The sequence below is a fragment of the Stegostoma tigrinum genome, chromosome 3 (assembly GCF_030684315.1).
Source record: "Stegostoma tigrinum isolate sSteTig4 chromosome 3, sSteTig4.hap1, whole genome shotgun sequence".
NCBI lineage: Eukaryota > Metazoa > Chordata > Chondrichthyes > Orectolobiformes > Stegostomatidae > Stegostoma > Stegostoma tigrinum.
The window spans coordinates 12,590,023-12,611,726 of record NC_081356.1 but is presented as its reverse complement, the minus strand read 5'-3'; the positions used below and the strand labels follow the sequence as shown (position 1 = coordinate 12,611,726).

General features: G+C 43.2%; 1 protein-coding gene across 1 annotated transcript; it reads right to left on the bottom strand.

Moving 5' to 3' along the window:
* Window positions 1–243: 243 nt before the first annotated feature.
* On the bottom strand, window positions 244–20,595 carry LOC125451046 (glyoxylate reductase/hydroxypyruvate reductase-like). Its single transcript, XM_048527730.2, has 9 exons — window positions 20,444–20,595; window positions 15,531–15,661; window positions 13,056–13,128; window positions 10,312–10,428; window positions 10,133–10,221; window positions 7,798–7,902; window positions 4,661–4,796; window positions 2,248–2,378; window positions 244–1,263 (listed from the first exon to the last, which is right to left on the bottom strand). Exons 1-9 carry the CDS (start codon window positions 20,527–20,529, stop codon window positions 1,142–1,144), a joined length of 990 nt encoding a protein of 329 aa, XP_048383687.1. The 5' UTR covers window positions 20,530–20,595; the 3' UTR covers window positions 244–1,141.
* Window positions 20,596–21,704: the final 1,109 nt, after the last annotated feature.

The window sequence follows — 21,704 nt, the reverse complement described above, 5'->3', positions numbered from 1 at the left end:
AGTAAAGTCATGTAAAATGTTCTCATGATCAAATCAAAAATTGCAACTGAAATAATCAAAATTAATTCTGGAAATATACAGCAGGATACCGGAGAATTGCTAGAGTATGCAGTCGGAACACTGTCTGCGATGGGTTATACTGACGTTTCATAATGTTCCAGACAACCTTTATAGCTGCACTATAGGATGTGTATGTACATGTAACAAACAATGCTTAATATACCCATGAGTGACACCACCGTGTTTCAGATTCAACTTTTTTAATGTTGTCAGACTTAATGCTTCCGGTACAAATGTCTGCCAAGTAAGCAATGTTGATAGGAGTGTTTATACAATATTTTGAAAAACATACTTTCTGACCATAATTCATTCTCAAGACATGAGACACAAATTAAGCTCTTTAAAAGCTCATGGATGGCGTGAGGTTGATTGTTGTGAAGACATAGCCAAATTGTAAAAGTGAATTCAAAGTAAATAGAAATTTATAAACAAAGTAATGCAAAATTCAAGACTGGAGAGCAATCAAATAAGAGTGACCAGCAGCAGACCAGACTGCTGAAAGTTGAAGATTAGGTTAGGTCTATGAAATCTGGATGACTTTAGCTCTGTTCATGTATGAACACCCTTTAATACCATTGTCATAGGGCTGCAATCTAAACTATATATTTGAAATAGTCAACATTTTCATTTTTCTTCTCTCTAGTTTAGTCAATGTGTCCTCTGACTTGCAATTAAAGAAACCACCTGTAATATGATATTAGATAGAATTGTTGGAAAAGAATATCAACTGTTTACCAGAAACTGAGTAGCATGAAGACTGATTAAATTACAATATGGCAGTTCATCAGACTGAAAGTCATAAGAAGATACATAGTACCCCTTCAAACCTTCCACATTGATTGTGCACAGATGAATAACTTAATCACTGTATGATGGAGAATTAATACTTGCCATGGATAGTAAGTTGAATGATCTTGAGTTAAATTGATTATAAAACACCCATTTCACTTTTTGATTTTTAGACAACATTGAAACTCAAACTTTTAAGGCTAACTTCCAAGTGTATCCCTCTTAAAAGTCATTGTCTGAACAGAAATTCTGAAATAAGTAAATATGCAAATGTTAGACCATGTGAATCCAGTTAGAGTTTGAGTTCACTTGGCATTTGCTCTCCTCTGAGCCCTGCCAGGAGGTTGTTTGCTGTTAGTACAGACATGGTGTTTCTGGTTGCATAAGTGGCACTTCCAATGTGAGGCAGTATAACTGAAATGAAAACACATCACTAGATTTCAAAGCCCACACCAAGAAACATTTGTGTCCCTCCAAATAATGACTTATTTGGAAATCTAAAAGAAATCCAAACACAGTTCACTCAATGTCTACAGATGTTAAAAACTTCATAACAAACACGGGCAAGACTGTCACAATCAATTGAAATCTAGACAGTATATCTGAAGCATTTAAAAGAAATGAAAGATAGTGGCATAGCAGTAATGCCATTGGACTAGTATTATACAGACCCAGGCTAATACTCTAGGGAGAGGGTTCAAATACCACTCTGGCAGGCAGTGTTATTTAAATTCGGTTAATAAATGTGGAATATAAAGCTGGTCTCAGTAATGATGACCATGAAGCTATCATCAATTGTCACAAAAGTTCATTTCTTTCACCAATAGACTTTAGCAAAGAAAATCTATCAAACTTACCCAGTGTATCAAGCATGTGTTTTGACCCACAGCATACTACCCCCTAAAATGGCTCTAGTAATCCATTCAGTACAATTAGGACTGAGCAACAAATGCTGGCCACACCAGCAATGCTCATATCTTCTCAGCAAATTACTTTTGAAATCCAGGGAACACAGCAATTAATTTTCACATAGTGCAGTTCTAATGCAGTGATAATGACCAAATAATCTCTTTTAGATGTTAGCTGACGGATAAATACTGGCTGGAATACTGGGAGAACTCTTTGAATAGATTCAGCCCAGACTATTCAATTTTCAGTCATCACAGGGCCATCAGGCCTGGAGATACCAAGAAAATACAGATGCTTTATAGAAGACTGACCTATCATCATTTCCTCCAACTCAAAAACATTCCAAATAAAAAAAAAGGAACTACTTGAAATATTCAGGTCAATCAGCCAACATGTAGAAAGATTAATAAATGTCACTCTGGGTCTGTAATGACTGATAAGGTTTCTGTCCCTGCAGCTTCCATTAACCTGGTGAAAGTTAGAACTTACCACAGTTTTTCAGTGACAGCAGAGGGTGATCAGTGGGTAATGGCTCAGGGACCGTTACATCTAACCCTGCTGCAGCAATCTGACCACTGGAGAGAGCATGATAAAGATCATCCTGGTTCACTACAGCCCCTCTGCAGGACACAAAGAAGTCAACAGAAACAGTGGCTGTGTTTCAAGGAAATCTTTTACCTTGACCATGTGTGAAATGGATTACTTCTGTGTCTGTTCAGTAACATACACAATGCCTAAACACGATACCTCAAAATGATTGAACAGTGCAATGTAGCCATAAATGAAATATAACATTTAACTTTAACCACTTATTTTCCTTTTTCCACCTGTTGAGGTGATGTCAGTATAAAATGCCACTGGCAACAGGCCATGCACCTTTCTGACAGACTGTCAGATGATACCAACTGTAGGGGCCATCTAATTTGGAAAAGCACAACACTGCAGTGATTGTAGAATTGTGCCAACAACCTAGGGGTCATTGGGCAGGTATTAGAAAAAAAATGAATTTCTGTAAAATAAAAACTGGTTCACATCTTTTGTAGGAGTAAACCTGCCCCTATTTGTAATGGTGTACACATTCCAGGCCACATTATTACAGATAACAAAGTGTGGAGTTGGATGAACTCAGCAGGCTAAGCAGCATCGTAGGAGCACAAAAGCTGACGTTTCAGGCCTAGGCCCTTCATCAGAAAGATAGTAGGAACCGCCGATGCTGCAGAACCTGAAAGAATAAGGCGCAGAGCCAGATGAACACAGCTAGACCCGACACATCAGCTTTCCCACTCCTCAGAGTGGCCTGCTGTGTTCATCCAGCTCTGCACCTTGTTATTCCAGTCCGCATAATAGAACATAACAGCACAGTACAGGCCCTTCGGCCCTCGATGTTGTGCCAACCTGTCATACCGATCTCAAGCCCAAGTGGTTGGGGTTTCTGGCTCAAAGCTAGGGACATAGCAGGGACGACAAAATTCCCTTCATTTCCTGTTAATACCTTGGAAAGGAAGGATGGCCAATAAATAGGGTCTTGTTAGTGTCATCCACAATATAGGGAATTGAGTTAATCAGTGCTCAGGCAGCCCAGTGAACTTATGGAGCAAACATCAGTTCATTAGTGGAAGAAACATTTATGTGGAAGGAGTTGTTTTTTAAAATAGAAAGAATAAGTCACAGCCAGAGAGCCTGGATATTTAAAGAAGCATGTCTTTTATGATAAGGATTTGGTAAACCTACTGCCAAATCTAGAGACCTAAAAAACAAAATCTATATCGCTAACAATCACAGTTATGCAGGAACATGAGAGCATATGGCAGAAGATGTCATCGCCAATCCTTTAGCTCAATGATAGTGAAGTTCCTTTACAGAAAGTTAGCTGTTGCACATATAAACATAGGAATTGCTAGTCAACAAAGAACCAATCCCCATTTCCTAATCAAATTGTACCCCTAGTAGGTCTGAGTTATAGGGAGGGGTTGGCCAGAATAGGACTTTATTCCTTGGAACGTAGGAGAACGAGGAGTGACCTTATTGGGATGTATAAAATCATGAGGGGCATTGTTAGGATGAATACATACAGTCTTTAGCCCAGGGATGGGGAATTGACAACTAGAGGGCATAGATTTAAAGTGAGGGGGGAAAGATTTAAGGAGGACTTAAGTGGCAATATCTTCACACGCAAAGTGGTGCGTATATGGAATGGGCTGCCAGAGAAAGTGCTTTTGGTTGGTACAATAGTAACATTTAAAAAAAATTTGGACAGCTATATGGATAGGAAGAGTGGAGAGGGATATGGACCAAATGCAGGCAGTTGGAACTAACTGTAACGGTCAGCATGGACTAGTTTGGTCCACAGGGCGTGTTCCCATGCTGTATTACTCTGTGACTCTATTGTAGAGATGCTGACTAATCATTAATGTCAAGCTCTACCAATTAGTCCAGAGAATCCCAGAAATGGAGCTTTGGGAGTCATGAAGCCAAATTCTACTTCAACTGCTCTTTTAAAAAAAAAAGTCACTCATCACACATCAGGTTATCCCAAGAAAGTGGGGCTCTTGTCGTGCAGTGGTGGTCTCCCTATCTTTAAACCAGGAAGACCAGGTTCAAGTCCTATCTGCTCCAGAGGTGTGTAATAACATCTCTGAACAGGTAGATTGGAAAATATTTTAAAATCCCACTAAGTTGATTTATGAAAGAAATCTCTCATTTGCATACATGTAAATCAATGTTAACTGCTTCAATACCCCAAGAATAACTTCCACAAATTTTTCACTCATGCACAGAAATCTTTTTCCACACTAACTGAGAATACCTCTCATTTAAATTATACTTACATATGCCGAGTTTCCTGCAGATAGCTTTTAAAAAGGGGAGGGGTTAGCTAGGAACAGGATACAATGTCACCCACCTGCTGGTATTGATAAAAATTGCTGTCTTCTTCATCTTGGAAAACAGGTCAGCATTACACATATCCTTTGTTTGGGGACTGAAGGAACATGATATGACGATGAAGTCAGATTCTTCAGCTAACGTATTCAGGGGTACTGCATGTGAAATGAACACACAATCTGATTCAAGTTGCATTATTTAATACCCCTTTATAAGATCACTGTACCTTTTTCCATTGGAATAGGACTTTAGTGCCACTGACATCATTGTTGTCTGCCCCCCATTTTCTCCATTTTCCTTCTCACCCCTACTCGCTATCCCCTCATTGCTATGCTCATCGTTTGCTTGGCTCTGCACCACAGCTTCACTCATCCACACCACTTCACCATTTAAGTCAGTGGCCCCCTCTCTTGATGGTTGCTGTGAAGTGAGAAGCAAGAAATAAAACTTCATGACAAAACAACATTTATTGCAATAATAGTACAAACTGGTCAGAAAAGATTTACTACCTCGGGCCTTTAAACAAACTTTGCAACAATATATATTAGCATTACAAACTGTAAAAAATAATGCATAATTAACAGGTTTACAAATGCAGCAAGCCACTTAACATGTAACTGTTTTAAATCATGCTTTTGTTGGCATTGTTTCACAGATGCAAACGGAATTTGAGGTTATATTGTTTCACAAATGAGTTCAATTTTGGCAAGAAGCTAACTCCAGTGAGCTATGTAGTGATGTTACAGGCACTGACAACTGTATATGCGATGTGTACATCCTCTGTACTCGCACAGACAGCAAATGCAAATAAATTTCCATGGTCCTACTGTAGCGTCTGATGATTATTTTCACTGGTCTGACAAACTGTACCTAACTTTAGCCCAAATGGGAAATGGAGTGAGAAGAGAGACATTTCAAATGCAGGAAAGCCACCAAGAAAGCCAAGTTGCTTATTAATTGATACAAAAACAAAAGTTGCTGGGAAAGCTCAGCAGGTCTGGCAGTATCTGTAAGGAAAAAAATCAGAGTTAATGTTTTGGGGCCAGTGAGAGTTTCTAAGAAGTTAGGAAAAGTCTGAAGGATCACCGTACCCGAAACATTAACTCTGATTTTTCTCTCATACGCTGCCAGACCTGCTGAGCTGTTCCAGCAATTTCTGTTTATGTTCCTGATTTATAACATCTGCAGATCTTTCCGTTTTTATTTTGTTCATTAATTGGTATTGCTTGAAGTGGAAAACATAGTTAGAGGCGGCCTAGGTACGTGTGCTTTTCAAATTCTATTTCTGTGCCCATGTTTGATGATATTGCAGTCCAACAGAGAGCAAAAGCAAACCTGTAAACAAATGATGCCTCAGCCTGGATCTTTTCATTACAAGGACAGACTAGGAAGTTAGGGTTATTCACGTTGGGGAAAGGGGGCCTGCTGGTGACAAATTGGGAAAGGTTGAGATTTTGTAAAATAGGAAATAGAATTTGCAAACTTAAATACAAGATATATATAATAATTTTAGAACTGCACACCTGTAAAACACAGGCAAAACTGTACTCAAGCCAGCAAGTGATAGGACTATGAGGTTTTTTTAGGATTGATACAATATTAACCATCTCTTTTAACACTAGGTGTAATGTAGTAGTGAACACAGTCATGTGATATATTCTGAGGCTTGGTTGCTTTGGGGTTAGAGAGGTCAAGTTCAGACTTAACATTTTATACCTTGCTCCTGCTATCATATAAAAACAATCCATAGAATAGAATCCCTAGAGTGTCGAAACAAACCATTCGGCCCAACAAGTCCTTACTGATGCTTCAAACAGCATCCCACCCAGAGCCATCCCTATGCCCTCTGCCTTCAACTGCCATGGCTAACACACCTAACCTACACATTCCTGAACACTACGGGGTAATTTAGCATGGCCAATCCACCTAGCCTACACATCCTTGGACTGTGGGAGGAAACCGGCACACCCGGAGGATACTCATGCGAACATGGGGAGAATGTGCAAACTCCACACAGACAGTGGCCTGAGGCTGGGATCGAACCCAGGTCCCTGGTGTTGTGAGGCACAGTGCTGACCATTGAGCCACCGTGCCGCCCTACAAAGACACCCTGACTAAATAGATTTTCAGTTTCCAAGTTCTGGACAGAAAAAGGGAAGTCTCAGAGAATGACAAACTGCCTTAGCTAGTGTGGCCAGCTGTGCATTTTCTGTAAAACGCAGGCATCCAAGCAGAGTGTGGGACTGAGGTTAGTCTCTGGTTGAAGAGACACATTCTATGTCCCGAAAAGGCCAAGAAGAGAGATGGGCAGACTGGATTTTACTGCTGGTGAAATCCAGTCTGCCCATCTCTCTTCTTGGCCTTGTCGGGACATAGAATGTGTCTCTTCAACCAGAGACTAACCTCAGTCCCACACTCTACTTGTGCTGGTAGTTAGTTTGAAAACTCTGAAGCCTGTACAAAGAATATTTTGATGGTCATTTCACAAAACAAGGAGTGAACCCATTGGAAATTGGGAGTTAGGTCAGTTCTCCTAAAATGTAACAGTGGTGTGGGATTTTCAGTCCAGTTAAAGGGGAGACAGCTTTTCTGTAGACTAGTGTATCAGTTGTCCATTTGATAATATTCGGTTGCTTTATATTTGTTTATTACAGTAAAAGTCTTAAAACTTGAAGTCCAGGATTGTGATTCTTTTAGTCAGTACAAGTTTCTGTGGGAGAATGCCTTTGATTGTTTGTTTGTAAATTCTATTAGATGATAATATATAGGTAACTGGAACCTGTTTTTGGATTATGGAGTGAAACCAAAAACAAAAATTTCAAAACATCCACAAGATATCTTTCAATGCTTCAACAAACAAATAGTGTTAAAGAAAATGATTAAACACTACTGCTCCTGTACAAACAATGCACAGTTGGAAGCACAGGATTTTCTTTTGAGAGAGTCTGGTGTAACGACTGAAATGATAGCAACATGATCCATGGAAATCCCAGAAGAAAACAGGGAAAAGGGAGATCCATGGCTGGCACAAGTATGGAGGAAGACTAATTTAATGCTACAACTTTTCTCCAAATGAAAATTAAAAATGACAGCTGTGTTTGACAGCCCTAATTTCTAAAAAGGGAGGACCCTAAAAAGAACTTAAGATTCACTTACCATATTCACCCTGAATCTGGCTAGCAGCTTCAGGCCTAGGCTGACGTCCAGTGTAGAGGAATTTCTTCACTCCAAATGGCTTCAGACGCTGTGCAATTGCAAGGCCTAAAAGCAAAATGTGCTTACAAAATTATTTTAAGGCAAATTCTTGTACTTATATACAAAAATACTTACCATGTCACAGTTAAGGATTCATTTTTTTTTTTAAGTACAGTAAATGAAATGTAGACAAACAAAACAGCCAATCTGTGCACAGAATGATCTCAAACAGCAGATGACAATATCTTGCCTGGTAATCTATTACTAGTGATTTTGGTTAAGGGACAAGTGTTGGTCAAGACATCACAAACACATTGTTCTTCTTCAACAGGTATCCTGGGATCTACTAAGTCCACCTGAGGAGGCATAAGGGGAGAATGCTTCATTCAAAACTTGCCAAACCTGTAGTATGTTGGCCTGCACTATTTACTGAAGTTTGGGAGCAGAGTTTGAACCCGTGACCTTGCAAGTAATTCAAGTCAAATGTAGACTAATAATAAAAGGTATTGTGTGACGTGTACTTGATGATCATACAGCTGACTGCCGGTACAAGGTTTTAACTGAGCCATATCTATTCTAGGTAGGAAGCACAATTCAATTAAAAACCCTGATGACTTCATTCTGCTCTCAATGTCTCCCAGTATCTAGTAACATAGTTAAACTGGCAGTGGCTTTGAAAGAGGGAAGGTAATCGACATTGATAAAGGACATACATATACGCTTCTTGACATCATACTGAAAATAGTCCAAGTAAAGCGCACACGTTTTGTTGAAACATATGCAATCCACTTAAAATCAAGAATTATCACAGGATGTTTTATGTTTCAGTGAAGGGTTACACCTGAAAAGTAAAGGGCAAGACCAGAAAAATTCTCAGATAAAATACTACCTGACAAATAGTTACATCTGAACCATTAGCTAACTCCTTTTTGTGCAGATGCCACATGACATGCTCAATGTCTTTTCTGCTTTACGATTTTGTTTCAGATTCTTGGCATCTGCAGTTTTTTTTTCTATTTCTGAAGGAAGTTGACAACGTCATTGTTCCATTGTACAGTTACTCTTTTAAAATCCATTTTAGGTAGCTATCATTTAAGGTAAAAAGGGTCAGCTGTGGTTCAGCTGATAGTACAGTACCCATGCCTCTGATTCAAAAAGCAGTAGGTTCAGGCTGCAGTCCAAGAGTTGTTAACAAAAATCAAAGCTGCCACTCCAGTGTAGTGTTGGGACGTGCTGCACTGCTGCTGGCGCTATCTTTTCAACGAGACTTTAAGCCTGAGCTGCGCTTACCTCCTTAGATGGAGGCACACGATCCTACTGCATAAATTTGAAGAGGAACAGTTGAATTATCCTTGCAGTCATGCTCAATACTTATCCCTCAATCACTTCAAGACCAAATTTTGCTCATATATTGCTCCCTGTGGGAACTCGTTATGCTTAGATTGGCTGCCACATGTCATACACGAAAACAATGACTGTATTTCAAGGCTTTAAAACACTTTGGGACCTCCTATAGTCACGGATGGTGGTGTATAAATGCAAGACTTTTTTTTCCCACATCTCTTGCATTTACCACCGTCCCATCTGCCGCCTAAAAAAATTCAGCACGCTGAAGGTAAGTGACAAGTTACTGTTATTTCCCAATTTACAGCTCAACTAGGGCAGCACAGAGCCTCACAGCACCAGGGGCTCCGATTCGATACACAGCCGCCTAAGGTTGGAAGAGTTTGCACATTCTCCATATCTGCATGGATTTCCAGTTTGCTTCTGCTATCTAAAGATAAGCAAGGTTAGGTGGCTTGGCCATGTTAAACTGTCTCGTAGTGTCTAGGGATCTGCCACCTAGGTGGATTAGACATTGTGAAATCTAAGGTTACAGAAACAGAATAGGGGGATGGATGCTCTTTAGAGGGTCGGTGTGGATTCAATGGGCCGAATGGCCTGCTTCCACATGTAGGGATTCTATGATGAACTGGGGTATGGTTTGCTACCATGTTCTTAACAATTCTACCACCTGTGCAAATTAACACCGGTCACCTCTTAATTGTTTTACTTATTTTTTAACCAGAAATCTAGTGAGAAGCAATAATACCTTCAATCCCTTGAAGTAATTTCTAGAATTATAAAGTACCTTCATGATGTAAACAGTAATGTGAAGTGCATCCACTGAATGTAAAATGTTGTGTTCAGAATCCACATTTTAAGAATTCTTTTAAATAATCTATGCCCTTACATCATCATCATCAGCTGAATGATGTTTTGTTAAAAAAAGTGCTTTTTTAAAAACAAAATTTACCTATTCTTCCTAAGCCCACGATTCCCACAGTGCTTCCAGACAGTCCATAGCCACACATCCAAAGGGGTTTCCATGTGGTCCATCCACCACTGGAACAGAACAAACATATTAATGATCTTTACCAAAATTAACTGCTGAAAAAAATAAGAAAGGAAGAGTTTCCTGTACACATCACCTACTTTTTCACTTCCTCAGCTGCCTCCATCAGTCGACGGGATGTTGCCAGGAGTAAGGCCACAGCGAGTTCAGCAGTGGCATCAGTCAGGATATCAGGGGTGTAACCCACTCGGATTCCCCTTCAAACATAGAAAGCATTTTACAAACTGGTGTCAAAAAAGCAGTAAATTATCTGAACTGATCAGTACATTGGTGACCTGAGGTTATAAATTTAAAATAACCAGAGAAGATCAGAGAAATAAAGTCTTTACAGATACAGTAGCTTCTATTATGCAATATTAGCCACTCGATGCTGTTGAAGCAATTTAAAGCAAAAGAATAATGATCAAGGATATAGGAACCAAGGAGAAGGATTAGATTGGATGGGATATTAAGTGGATAGGAGAATGAGCAGGAGAATGATAATCTGATTGGATGAGATACTTAAAGATAGGCAGACTGTACAGGACAGTGGGACTGGTCTAGATGGGATTATGAAGATGTGGGGACTGAGCACACAGTTGACAGGAGAAAGACAATCACAGAAAACCCGCTTGATGAATGAGAGACCTCGAGATGCAAGACGTGAGCCGCATGGGATGACAAAATCATCACTGTGAATCCGGAGTGGGTTTGGGATAGGGAGGACAAGGTTGTCAACTAAGGTGGGTGGAAGGAGATCTGCACTGTAGAATAAGAGGTCAGACAGTGGAAAGTAGAATTCAGGGCACAAAGCCATGAGATCCATGGACAGGATTCTTACAAATTTATATTTGAAAAATTAGAATAACTCTTCAAAAATGCAAGAAAACACAATATTTCATTTGAAAAATTTCTAAATTATTAAGGTATTTTTAGTCAGCTCCTCTAAAGTCTGGCTTCTAATTAGTATTGTAGATATTTTCTACAGCCAATTCACAAAGAGATCTTGGAATTAGCTTTAAAATATCATTGTCCATACTGAATGAAATCCAAGGCGGACTGCAGCACTTATCCTGCCAACAGTTCACAGTGGTACACTGAAGCGTCTGGAAGTACTTGGGTGAGATCGGTGCCTCTAGCCCAAATGCTAAAATCTAGGTGCCTGATGTCCATACTATTAATAAAAAGGTGTTTGTTTATGAGTGATTAAAGGTATTCAATGCTGGAGTAATTCAGTTTTACTATCAAGGACTCCCAGTTGCAGCACAATCTGGGGCTTTAGTTGTTCTGTTTTTTAGAATATTAACCTTTCCTTTTCCAACACCACCTTCTTCGAAGACATGTGGTGCTTTTTCAGGATAGTGATATATCCAAAAAAAAATGAAGGGGTGAAAGCTTTGAAATAATGGTTGGATAGTCCCATGTCGAACAGGCGTGCAGTACTCCATAGCACTGTAGATGATTGTCTGGTCTGATTCACTAATAAACGAGACATCCTTAACCACTGATGAGGTCGCTGGGTATCTATTTACTCAACTCCAGATCACCGTGGTTAGTTTAGCAGTTTTCAATCATTAAACTACAGGGTACATTCAGCCTTTGGCCCTGTCATGGCCATCAAACACCTAAGCTTTCTGAACTGAAAACAGTAGGGTGCATCTCTGTAGAGTACTCATTTACACACTCCAACGTGAACAATGTGGCATTTCCACGTCCCATGTTACAAACTTCAGATTGCTTCCCGAGTGAACTACACAATTTTGTGTCAAGCCAGAGCAGTTTCTGTTCTTCGACTCTGCTTCCCAGATGTTACAGGGGCCTCATCTTTTGAAATCTTCACATCTGTGGTCTGTCCCCAGTGGTTACTGATTCAAACTAATTTCTGGGAAGCAAAGTTCAATTTCATGCCAGCACCAAGGGTTTCTGGACAAAAGAGTTCAAACACGTTTGTCTGGGTGTAGACACAAAGCAGCAAACTGCCTCACTTTTAGAAATGATTAGCAACTCATTCAGGGAAGTCAAAGAACATTGGTGCTTAATCAAAAATGTGACAAACGTAGCTGAGGAGCACCCAAAGTCAGCTGTAATAGATACTGTATTGAAATAAAGGGAACTTTAATCTATATCTACCCCAGTACAACGTCTGTCCTGAGAGCATTGATTTCACAGTGCAGCAGCACTAGTCTAGGTCTATCATGTCTTATAGCTCATACAGGAGTGCTTGCTAGGCCAGCGATAGAGGGTGCTTCACTTGGTGTTTGGCCTGTACAGATGTCCTGTTCTGTACTGACACTTCATCCTAGAGAAAAACATGAAGAGAAGACAGAATTTTGCCTCCTGTAAATCTAATCAGGTTCAGGACAGGTTTATAGGAGTGAACAGAGCATTTTCTGATTAACTGTGCATTCAGAGTTCCAGTAATTCATCAGCTCTTACAAGTCAGTATTAAGTGGCAGAAACTCTGAAGCCATTCTTCACTGCGACTGAGCTCCAAACGTTAACCCTGCTTTCTCTCCACAGATGCTGCCAGACCTGCTGAATTCCTCTAGCAATTTCTGTCTGTTTCAGATTTCCAGCATCCGCAGTTCTTTATTTTGTTTGATGTGTGAAAGCTTTTGCTTATGAATGTCCTTCAAGGAAGGAAGGAAAGAAGGAAGGAAGAAAGCAGGATCCTGTCCACACCCCCTGTTCCTTTAACCTGCCCCACACAACCTGGTTTGGTCTACGAGAGATTCCAAGCCCACACTATAGTTGACTCAATGCCCTCAGATCAATAAAGGATTTGCAATGACATTGCTTGATCCACGTCAAGACTAAAAAAGAATGTTTAAAAACTAATTTTTACCGCTTTTTAATTTCATCTATAGCGAGGTGGTCGAATCCAACGGACAATGTGCTGATGACTTTCAAATTTGGTCCTGTAACAGAACAAGAAAAAATAAATTTTTTTGAAGAGAAGTATTATTTTAAACTAAACTCGAATGGGTTTGGTCCCATGAATTGGTCTGACAGAGTTTTAAGAGTCATACAGCACGGAAACAGACCCTTTGGTCCAACTAGTCCATGCCGGCTGGATATCCCAAACTAAACTAGTCCCACTTGCCTGCATTTGGCCCATATTTCTTATTCATGTACTTATCTAAATGTCTTTTAAACACTGTAATGTACCGCATCCACTACTTCATCTGGCAATTCATTTCACACATGAACCACTGTTTTTTTAAAATCTCTCTCCTCTCCTTAAAAATCTGCTCCAACTCTTGAAATACCTCACCCTCAGGAAAAGACAGTTGCCAGTCACCTTGTCTAGACCCCTCATGATATAATAAACCTCTATAAGGTCACCTCTCAAACTCCTCCACTCCAGTGGAAAAAAATCCCAGCCGATCTAGCTCTCCAAAAAACAGTCCACCACCACCCTCTGTCTCCCGCCATTAAGCCAATTTTGTATCCAAATGGCAATCTCACCCTGAGTCCATGTTATCTAACTTTACTAATTAGTCTATCATATTGGATTTACTAAAGGATTTACTAAGGTCCAAGTAAAACATGGCTACCGCTCTGCCCTCAGTCAGTCACTGGGAATAAGTGAGTCCAAGAATGAATAAACACTGTTACAGTAACAGTAAGTCCTAACGGTTGAATGCTAGGACAATCCACCTCAACACAACTCCTCTACTTTAAATTACGTTCTTTATTCTTTGCTGTGCTCACACACTGAAAACATTGGCTCACTGTCTTTTCACCCATGTGAATGGACACTTAATAATCAGCAACGAAACCCAGTGAACAAACTATATCTTTCATTAAGGAATTAATCTGTTTGCGGCCGACAAAGTAAGTACTCTGTAAGAATGGAAGCACAAGTCATCCAGCCTTTCAATTCTGCTCTGCCACTCCAGATGATCATGTTTAATCACATTGTCATTTCACGTCTACCTTACTATCTATCCTCGATGCCCTTAACTTTGATCCCTTTGTTTATCAAACACAGCCGTGAATAAATGCAATGACTCAGCCTCCACTACCTTCTGCAAAAGGGAATTCCACAAGTTAACGTCATTCTAAGAGAGAGCATTTTTCCCATCCACACCTTAAAAGGATGATCCTACTCCCACAACATTCATTTGATACGGTCGAGTCCTCTCAGGATTTTATATCTTTCAATTAGATCTCCTCTCATTTTAAGTCCAGTGGGTATAGGCCCAACTTGTTCAGACTTTCTTCATAAGTCCCTCATCTCAGGAATCTATCGAATGAATTTTTTCTGACAGTCTTCTAAAGTAATTATTTCCTTTTTCAAATAAGGCAACCAAAACCGTTCTCAATACTCAAGATGTGGCCTCACCAATACCTTGCACAGGTTCAATAAAATATCCCGATTTTTATATTCCATTCCCTTGCAATAAACAACATTCAATTTACCTCCCTAATCACTTGATGTACCTGCATACTAACATCTACTAACCTACTTACTTCATGTAACTCAGCATCTCAATTACTCAGTACCACAAAAGTTCTGTAATCTCTCTCCGGTAGTATACTCTTTTTCGATCTTTCCTGCCACAGTGGACAAGTTCACATTGTCCCACTGACAAATTTGTATCCCACCTGACAAATTTCTGCCTATTCATTTAAACTCTCTTGATCCCTTTTTGGGTTCATTGATAATTCCTCTCGATAACTTACTCTCCAACCTATCTTGGTGTCATTAACAAATTTTGTTAGCATACATTCAATGCTTCCAAAAGTAATTGATTTTAGACTGCTAATAGTTTAGGACCCCCTCATTCCCATCACATTGCACTAGTTTCCGCCTGCCAAACTGAAAAAGACACTTACCCCTACTCTGTTCCCGTTAGCTAATCAGTTATTCATACTAATGCACCAGGAGCTTATGTTATGTTGTGCAGTAGCCTTGGAGTGTAACACATTATCAAATGCTTTTTACACCTTTTCCACAGATACCACATCTCGTCCAATAACATACAGTGTCAGAGTAATGGAGGTCAGATATCTCTTTAAGGTGAATCCAAAACGAACCATTTCATTAAAGTGATTCTCTCTCCCTAGATCAAGAATCTCAACCTTCTTTTAAATCTGATTTCTTTGTGTGGCAAGATGAAAGAGTGTGCAACAAAATCAATCCTAAACAGAACGGAAGGCATGTACTGAAACATAATTCTTTACCATCACTGGCAGGTATCAAACATTCATAGTTCACAATGGGGCTGCTAGGTTTATACAATAAAATAGCTCTCTCACATACCAGCATCTTTACATAACTGTGAAAGCAATTCTGTGAAGAACAACGGTTTACCTGCTGCTTGTAAAACCTCATGATCGATTTTGTCTGATAACATACAGTACAGGCCATGTGCCCCTGCAATCCCCTTCAGCAACTCTTCCCTAGGAACCGGCTCATCTGAGTCCCATTGTTGAATATTGCAACTGGAACACAACAAAAATCAAACAGTCACTGCTGACATTATTCTCCCGGCTACATGCCTCAGAGTAAGCTGTGCGGAAGAAGGTTGGCTTTTGAAGAGAACAAAAACAGAAGTTGCTGGAAAAGCTCAGTGGGTCAGGCAGCAACTGTGAAGAAAAATCAAAGCTAATGTTTCGAGTCCGGTGACCTTTCCTCAGAACTGTTTTGAGGAAGGGTCACTGGACCCGAAACGTTAGCTTTGATTTCTCTTAACAGACGCTGCCAGGCCTGCTGAACTTTTCCAGCAACTTCTGTTTTTGTCCCTGATTTACGGCATCCATAATTCTTTCAGTTTTGACTTTGAAGAGACGCTGTTCAGAAAGTGACTAGAACCACAAGCTGAATATAATTTTACTTTTAATTTAAAAAACCTAAACACGTGACATTGAGTTTTGCTGCTGCTATTTTACATCCAGAGTGAAAGAGGTAGATAAACAGTTAAAAAGATGCAAGCATCATGAGAAGAAAAGTAAATGTGTGGTTGGTTCTGAGTGAAGATCAGCTCAGGACAGTCCTTTTGCTTCTTAGGAGAATCATCAAAATGGGTTATGGGATATCATCTACATTTACGAAGTGTTGATACTAATAACCCAAATATTAATGGCAGAATCAATGTTCCAGTTAGGACAAGAGATTGTGTCCTGGATGACTCATTACATTCAATCTTTTCTACTGGAACTGATAAAACTAAATTTGTCAAAGTTACAACAGGTTTGATAAGTTAAAAGAAGAACATTTCCACAATATTGGAAATTAATTTAAGATTATCTGCAAAATAACCAGCAGTTAGAATCTTTTTTAATGCAAAGGCCTATTGGGACATGAAATATTCAACTAAAAACAGACTCAAAAGCAACATCTGCGATAATGGGAACTGCTGATGCTAGAGAATCCGAGATAACAGGGTCCAGGCCCAAAAAGTCAGCTTTTGTGCTCCTAAGATACTACTTGCCCTGTGTTCATGCAGCTCCACACTTTGTTATCTCAAAAGCAACATCTACAGGGCTTTAAAGGGAAATTCAACAAACGCTTGAAGAGAAGTTTACAAGGGCAAGGAACGATGACACACAAAAAATTCTTTCAGAGAGCTAGGATAAGGGTGATGAACTGAATGAAAACCTTTGACAAGGTTACAATTTGACCAGATAAACTAAGCAACCAGAATTAAAACTTTAGTACAACCTCATCAAGAGCAAAACTTGCAAAAATGTTCATTAATCCATCGATTCAAGGAGGACATGTGTTTTAGTACCAAAAACAGTTTGCCTCTAAGTGAACATGCACCAGTTTCACCACGTCCACTGGACTGCGGACTATGCCAAAACACAGGCAGGGCATTAAAACATTGTGATCTTTTGCTGATCCCCATGGAATCAAAAGTGAAGCTGGTGGGGTCTAAAAGACTGAAGGACAAGCCTTCAGCGTAACCTTGTAAACAATTTTCATGTAGAGATAATGGGAACTGCAGATGCTGGAGAATTCCAAGATAATAAAATGTGAGGCTGGATGAACACAGCAGGCCAAGCAGCATCTCAGGAGCACAAAAGCTGACGTTTCGGGCCTAGACCCTTCATCAGAGAGGGGGATGGGGAGAGGGAACAGGAATAAATAGGGAGAGAGGGGGAGGTGGACCGAAGATGGAGAGTAAAGAAGATAGGTGGAGAGAGTGTAGGTGGGGAGGTAGGGAGGGGATAGGTCGGTCCAGGGAAGACGGACAGGTCAAGGAGGTGGGATGAGGTTAGTAGGTAGCTGGGGGAGCGGCTTGGGGTGGGAGGAAGGGATGGGTGAGAGGAAGAACCGGTTAGGGAGGCAGAGACAGGTTGGACTGGTTTTGGGATGCAGTGGGTGGGGGGGGGGGAGGAGCTGGGTTGGTTGTGTGGTGCAGTGGGGGGAGGGGATGAACTGGGCTGCTTTAGGGATGCAGTAGGGGAAGGGGAGATCCTTCCACTGACCCCTTCACCCGCTTCCAACACAAGTCCTCCTCCTGGACACCACCCCCAGGCCTCCTACCCTCCCTCGACCTCTTCATCTCCAACTGCCGTCGAGACATTAACCGCCTCAACCTCTCCACCCCTCTCACCCACTCCAACCTCTCCCCCGCAGAACGGGCAGCCCTCCGCTCCAACCCCAACCTCACCATCAAACCCGCAGACAAGGGTGGCGCAGTGGTAGTATGGCGCACTGACGTCTACATCGCCGAGGCCAGACGCCAACTCTCCGACACCACCTCCTACCGCCTCCTCGATCATGACCCCACACCCAAGCACCAAACCATCATCTCCAACACCATTCACGACCTCATCACCATAGGGGACCTCCCACCCACAGCCTCCAACCTCATTGTTCCCCAACCCCGCACGGCCCGTTTCTACCTCCTTCCCAAAATCCACAAACCTGCCTGCCCTGGTCGACCCATCGTCTCAGCCTGCTCCTGCCCCACCGAACTCATCTCCACCTATCTGGACTCCATTCTCTCCCCTTTGGTCCAGGAACTCCCCACCTACGTCCGTGACACCACCCATGCCCTCCACCTCCTCCAGGACTTCCAATTCCCTGGCCCCCAACACCTCATATTCACCATGGACGTCCAGTCCCTGTACACCTGCATTCCGCATGGAGATGGCCTCAAGGCCCTCCGCTTCTTCCTATCCCGCAGGCCCGACCAGTCCCCCTCCACCGACACTCTCATCCGCCTAGCTGAACTCGTCCTCACACTCAACAACTTCTCTTTTGACTCCTCCCACTTCCTACAGACTAAGGGGGTGGCCATGGGCACCCGCATGGGCCCCAGCTATGCCTGCCTCTTTGTAGGTTACGTGGAACAGTCTCTCTTCCGCACCTACACAGGCCCCAAACCCCACCTCTTCCTTCGGTACATTGATGACTGTATCGGCGCCGCCTCTTGCTCCCCAGAGGAGCTCGAACAGTTCATCCACTTCACCAACACCTTCCACCCCAACCTTCAGTTCACCTGGGCCATCTCCAGCACATCCCTCACCTTCCTGGACCTCTCAGTCTCCATCTCAGGCAACCAGCTTGTAACTGATGTCCATTTCAAGCCCACCGACTCCCACAGCTACCTAGAATACACCTCCTCCCACCCACCCTCCTGCAAAAATTCCATCCCCTATTCCCAATTCCTCCGCCTCCGCCGCATCTGCTCCCACGATAAGACATTCCACTCCCGAACATCCCAGATGTCCAAGTTCTTTAAGGACCGCAACTTTCCCCCCACAGTGATCGAGAACGCCCTTGACCGCGTCTCCCGTATTTCCCGCAACACATCCCTCACACCCCGCCCCCGCCACAACCGCCCCAAGAGGATCCCCCTCGTTCTCACACACCACCCTACCAACCTCCGGATACAACACATTATCCTCCGACACTTCCGCCATTTACAATCCGACCCCACCACCCAAGACATTTTTCCATCCCCTCCCCTGTCAGCTTTCCGGAGAGACCACTCTCTCCGTGACTCCCTTGTTCGCTCCACACTGCCCTCCAACCCCACCACACCCGGCACCTTCCCCTGCAACCGCAGGAAATGCTGCACTTGTCCCCACACCTCCTCCCTCACCCCCATCCCAGGCCCCAAGATGACATTCCACATTAAGCAGAGGTTCACCTGCACATCTGCCAATGTGGTATACTGCATCCACTGTACCCGGTGCGGCTTCCTCTACATTGGGGAAACCAAGCGGAGGTTTGGGGACCGCTTTGCAGAACACCTCCGCTCAGTTCGCAACAAACAACTGCACCTCCCAGTCGCAAACCATTTCCACTCCCCCTCCCATTCTCTAGATGACATGTCCATCATGGGCCTCCTGCAGTGCCACAATGATGCCACCCGAAGGTTGCAGGAACAGCAACTCATATTCCGCCTGGGAACCCTGCAGCCCAATGGTATCAATGTGGACTTCACCAGTTTCAAAATCTCCCCTTCCCCTACTGCATCCCTAAACCAGCCCAGTTCGTCCCCTCCCCCCACTGCACCACACAACCAGCCCAGCTCTTCCCCCCCACCCACTGCATCCCAAAACCAGTCCAACCTGTCTCTGCCTCCCTAACCGGTTCTTCCTCTCACCCATCCCTTCCTCCCACCCCAAGCCGCACCCCAATCTACCTACTAACCTCATCCCACCTCCTTGACCTGTCCGTCTTCCCTGGACTGACCTATCCCCTCCCTACCTCCCCACCTACACTCTCTCCACCTATCTTCTTTACTCTCCATCTTCGGTCCGCCTCCCCCTCTCTCCCTATTTATTCCAGTTCCCTCTCCCCATCCCCCTCTCTGATGAAGGGTCTAGGCCCGAAACGTCAGCTTTTGTGCTCCTGAGATGCTGCTTGGCCTGCTGTGTTCATCCGGCCTCACATTTTATTATCTAATTTTCATGTAGACTCGGGTATAATCTAAAACAAAGCACACAAAAAAAATCTGCAGACGCGATGGAACTTTGAATTAAGAACAGAAAGCGATGGAAATACTCAGGTCAGGGCTGATGTCCTCTTGATCAAGATAAGGTCATTAACCTGAAACGTAAACTCTGCTTCTCTCTCCACAGACGCTGCTGGACCTACTGCGTGTTTCTAACATCTTGTTTTATTCGTCAATTGCCTTATTTCCCCACTCCCATTCCCATTGGAGATCCCCAGGCTCAGGGCCTTCAGGCTGGGTCTCCCAGGGCCCGGGTTTACTCGGGGCGGCCTCAGGAGCCCAGCCCGGAGAGGAGGAGGAGGATACTCACATCCCGGACTCGGACAGAACCTGCAGCCCATCTTTGGGAATCCGGCGGGTCACAAACACTTTCATCAGCTGCTGCACGGCCTTCATCCCCGAAACCCCCGGCCCGCACCGCCCACCGAGCGCATCACGCCCATCACCCACGGCAGAGGCGGGGCTAGGCTCTGGCCGCGCCCACCGGCCACGCCCCGACCCGCCCCTCCACCGCTCCCGCCCAGCCCCTCCCCCTCCCCCGCCCCGATGCCTCACGCCCCCTCAACAACCCCGCCCACACCTCGCCCCCTTCTCCGCCCGGGCTCGCAGCTGCCATCTCCCGACCGACAGAGGAGCTGCAGGGAGTGGCCAGTCCCTGGGTTGGGATTGGCGGGGGAAGGGGGAAGTGGGAGAATGGTGGGATGGGGATGGGGGGGAAGAGAGAGAGGAGTCAGCGGGAAGGAATGAGGTGGCCGAGAGCCGAGAGAGAGATGGTGAGAGTGAGTGGTGTAGGAGTGGGGGTAAGGTGTTTGGGCGCGGGGAGGGTAATAAGTTTGGAAGGGGGCAGAAGAGGCAATGCGGTTGGGCAAGTGGGGGAGGGAAGGGGTGAGGGTTAGGGGAAGAATTTGGAGTGGGGCTGTAAAGGAGATAGGAGGGGGGAGGAAGGGATGGTGAAAAGGCAGGGGTATGGGGTTAGGGAGAGCAGTGGACAGGGGGACTGGGAAGTGCCAGTGCAGCGCTGCATGGTGTCCCACAGATATCCTTGTCACAGTTGGTAGAACACTTACTGACTCAGACCCTGACCGTAACAACATAGTTCCCAAGGCTATTGTCGTGTTGTGCCAGGTTCCTGAGTCAGAGTTGGTGGTGTTTGGTATAGGCACCAATCCACTGTCATGTTCAGGGATTTGTACATTAGATGGGTTATAGGGGGATGGGTCTGGGTGGGTGCTTTGTGGTTTGGTGTGGACTTGTTGGGCTGAATGGCCTGTTTCCATACTGTAGGAATTCTATGATCTATAATGGGATTTGTACATTCTAGGTACAGATGATTTGAAAGATTCTAAAAACAACTCAATATCATGAGTATTTTAGCATCAGCATTATGTTTTGGTGAAAATATTGATCCTATTCTCTCAACTTCCTTTGGAAAGAGGCACTTTTAACATCATTAATGGTCTCGACAAAACATGGATTTTTCACCCTGTCCACAAACATGTGTGAAATTACATCTTGGTATTGCACAATTTCACTTGCCTGCCAACCTCTGCAGAGCTTCATCTCATAATAAG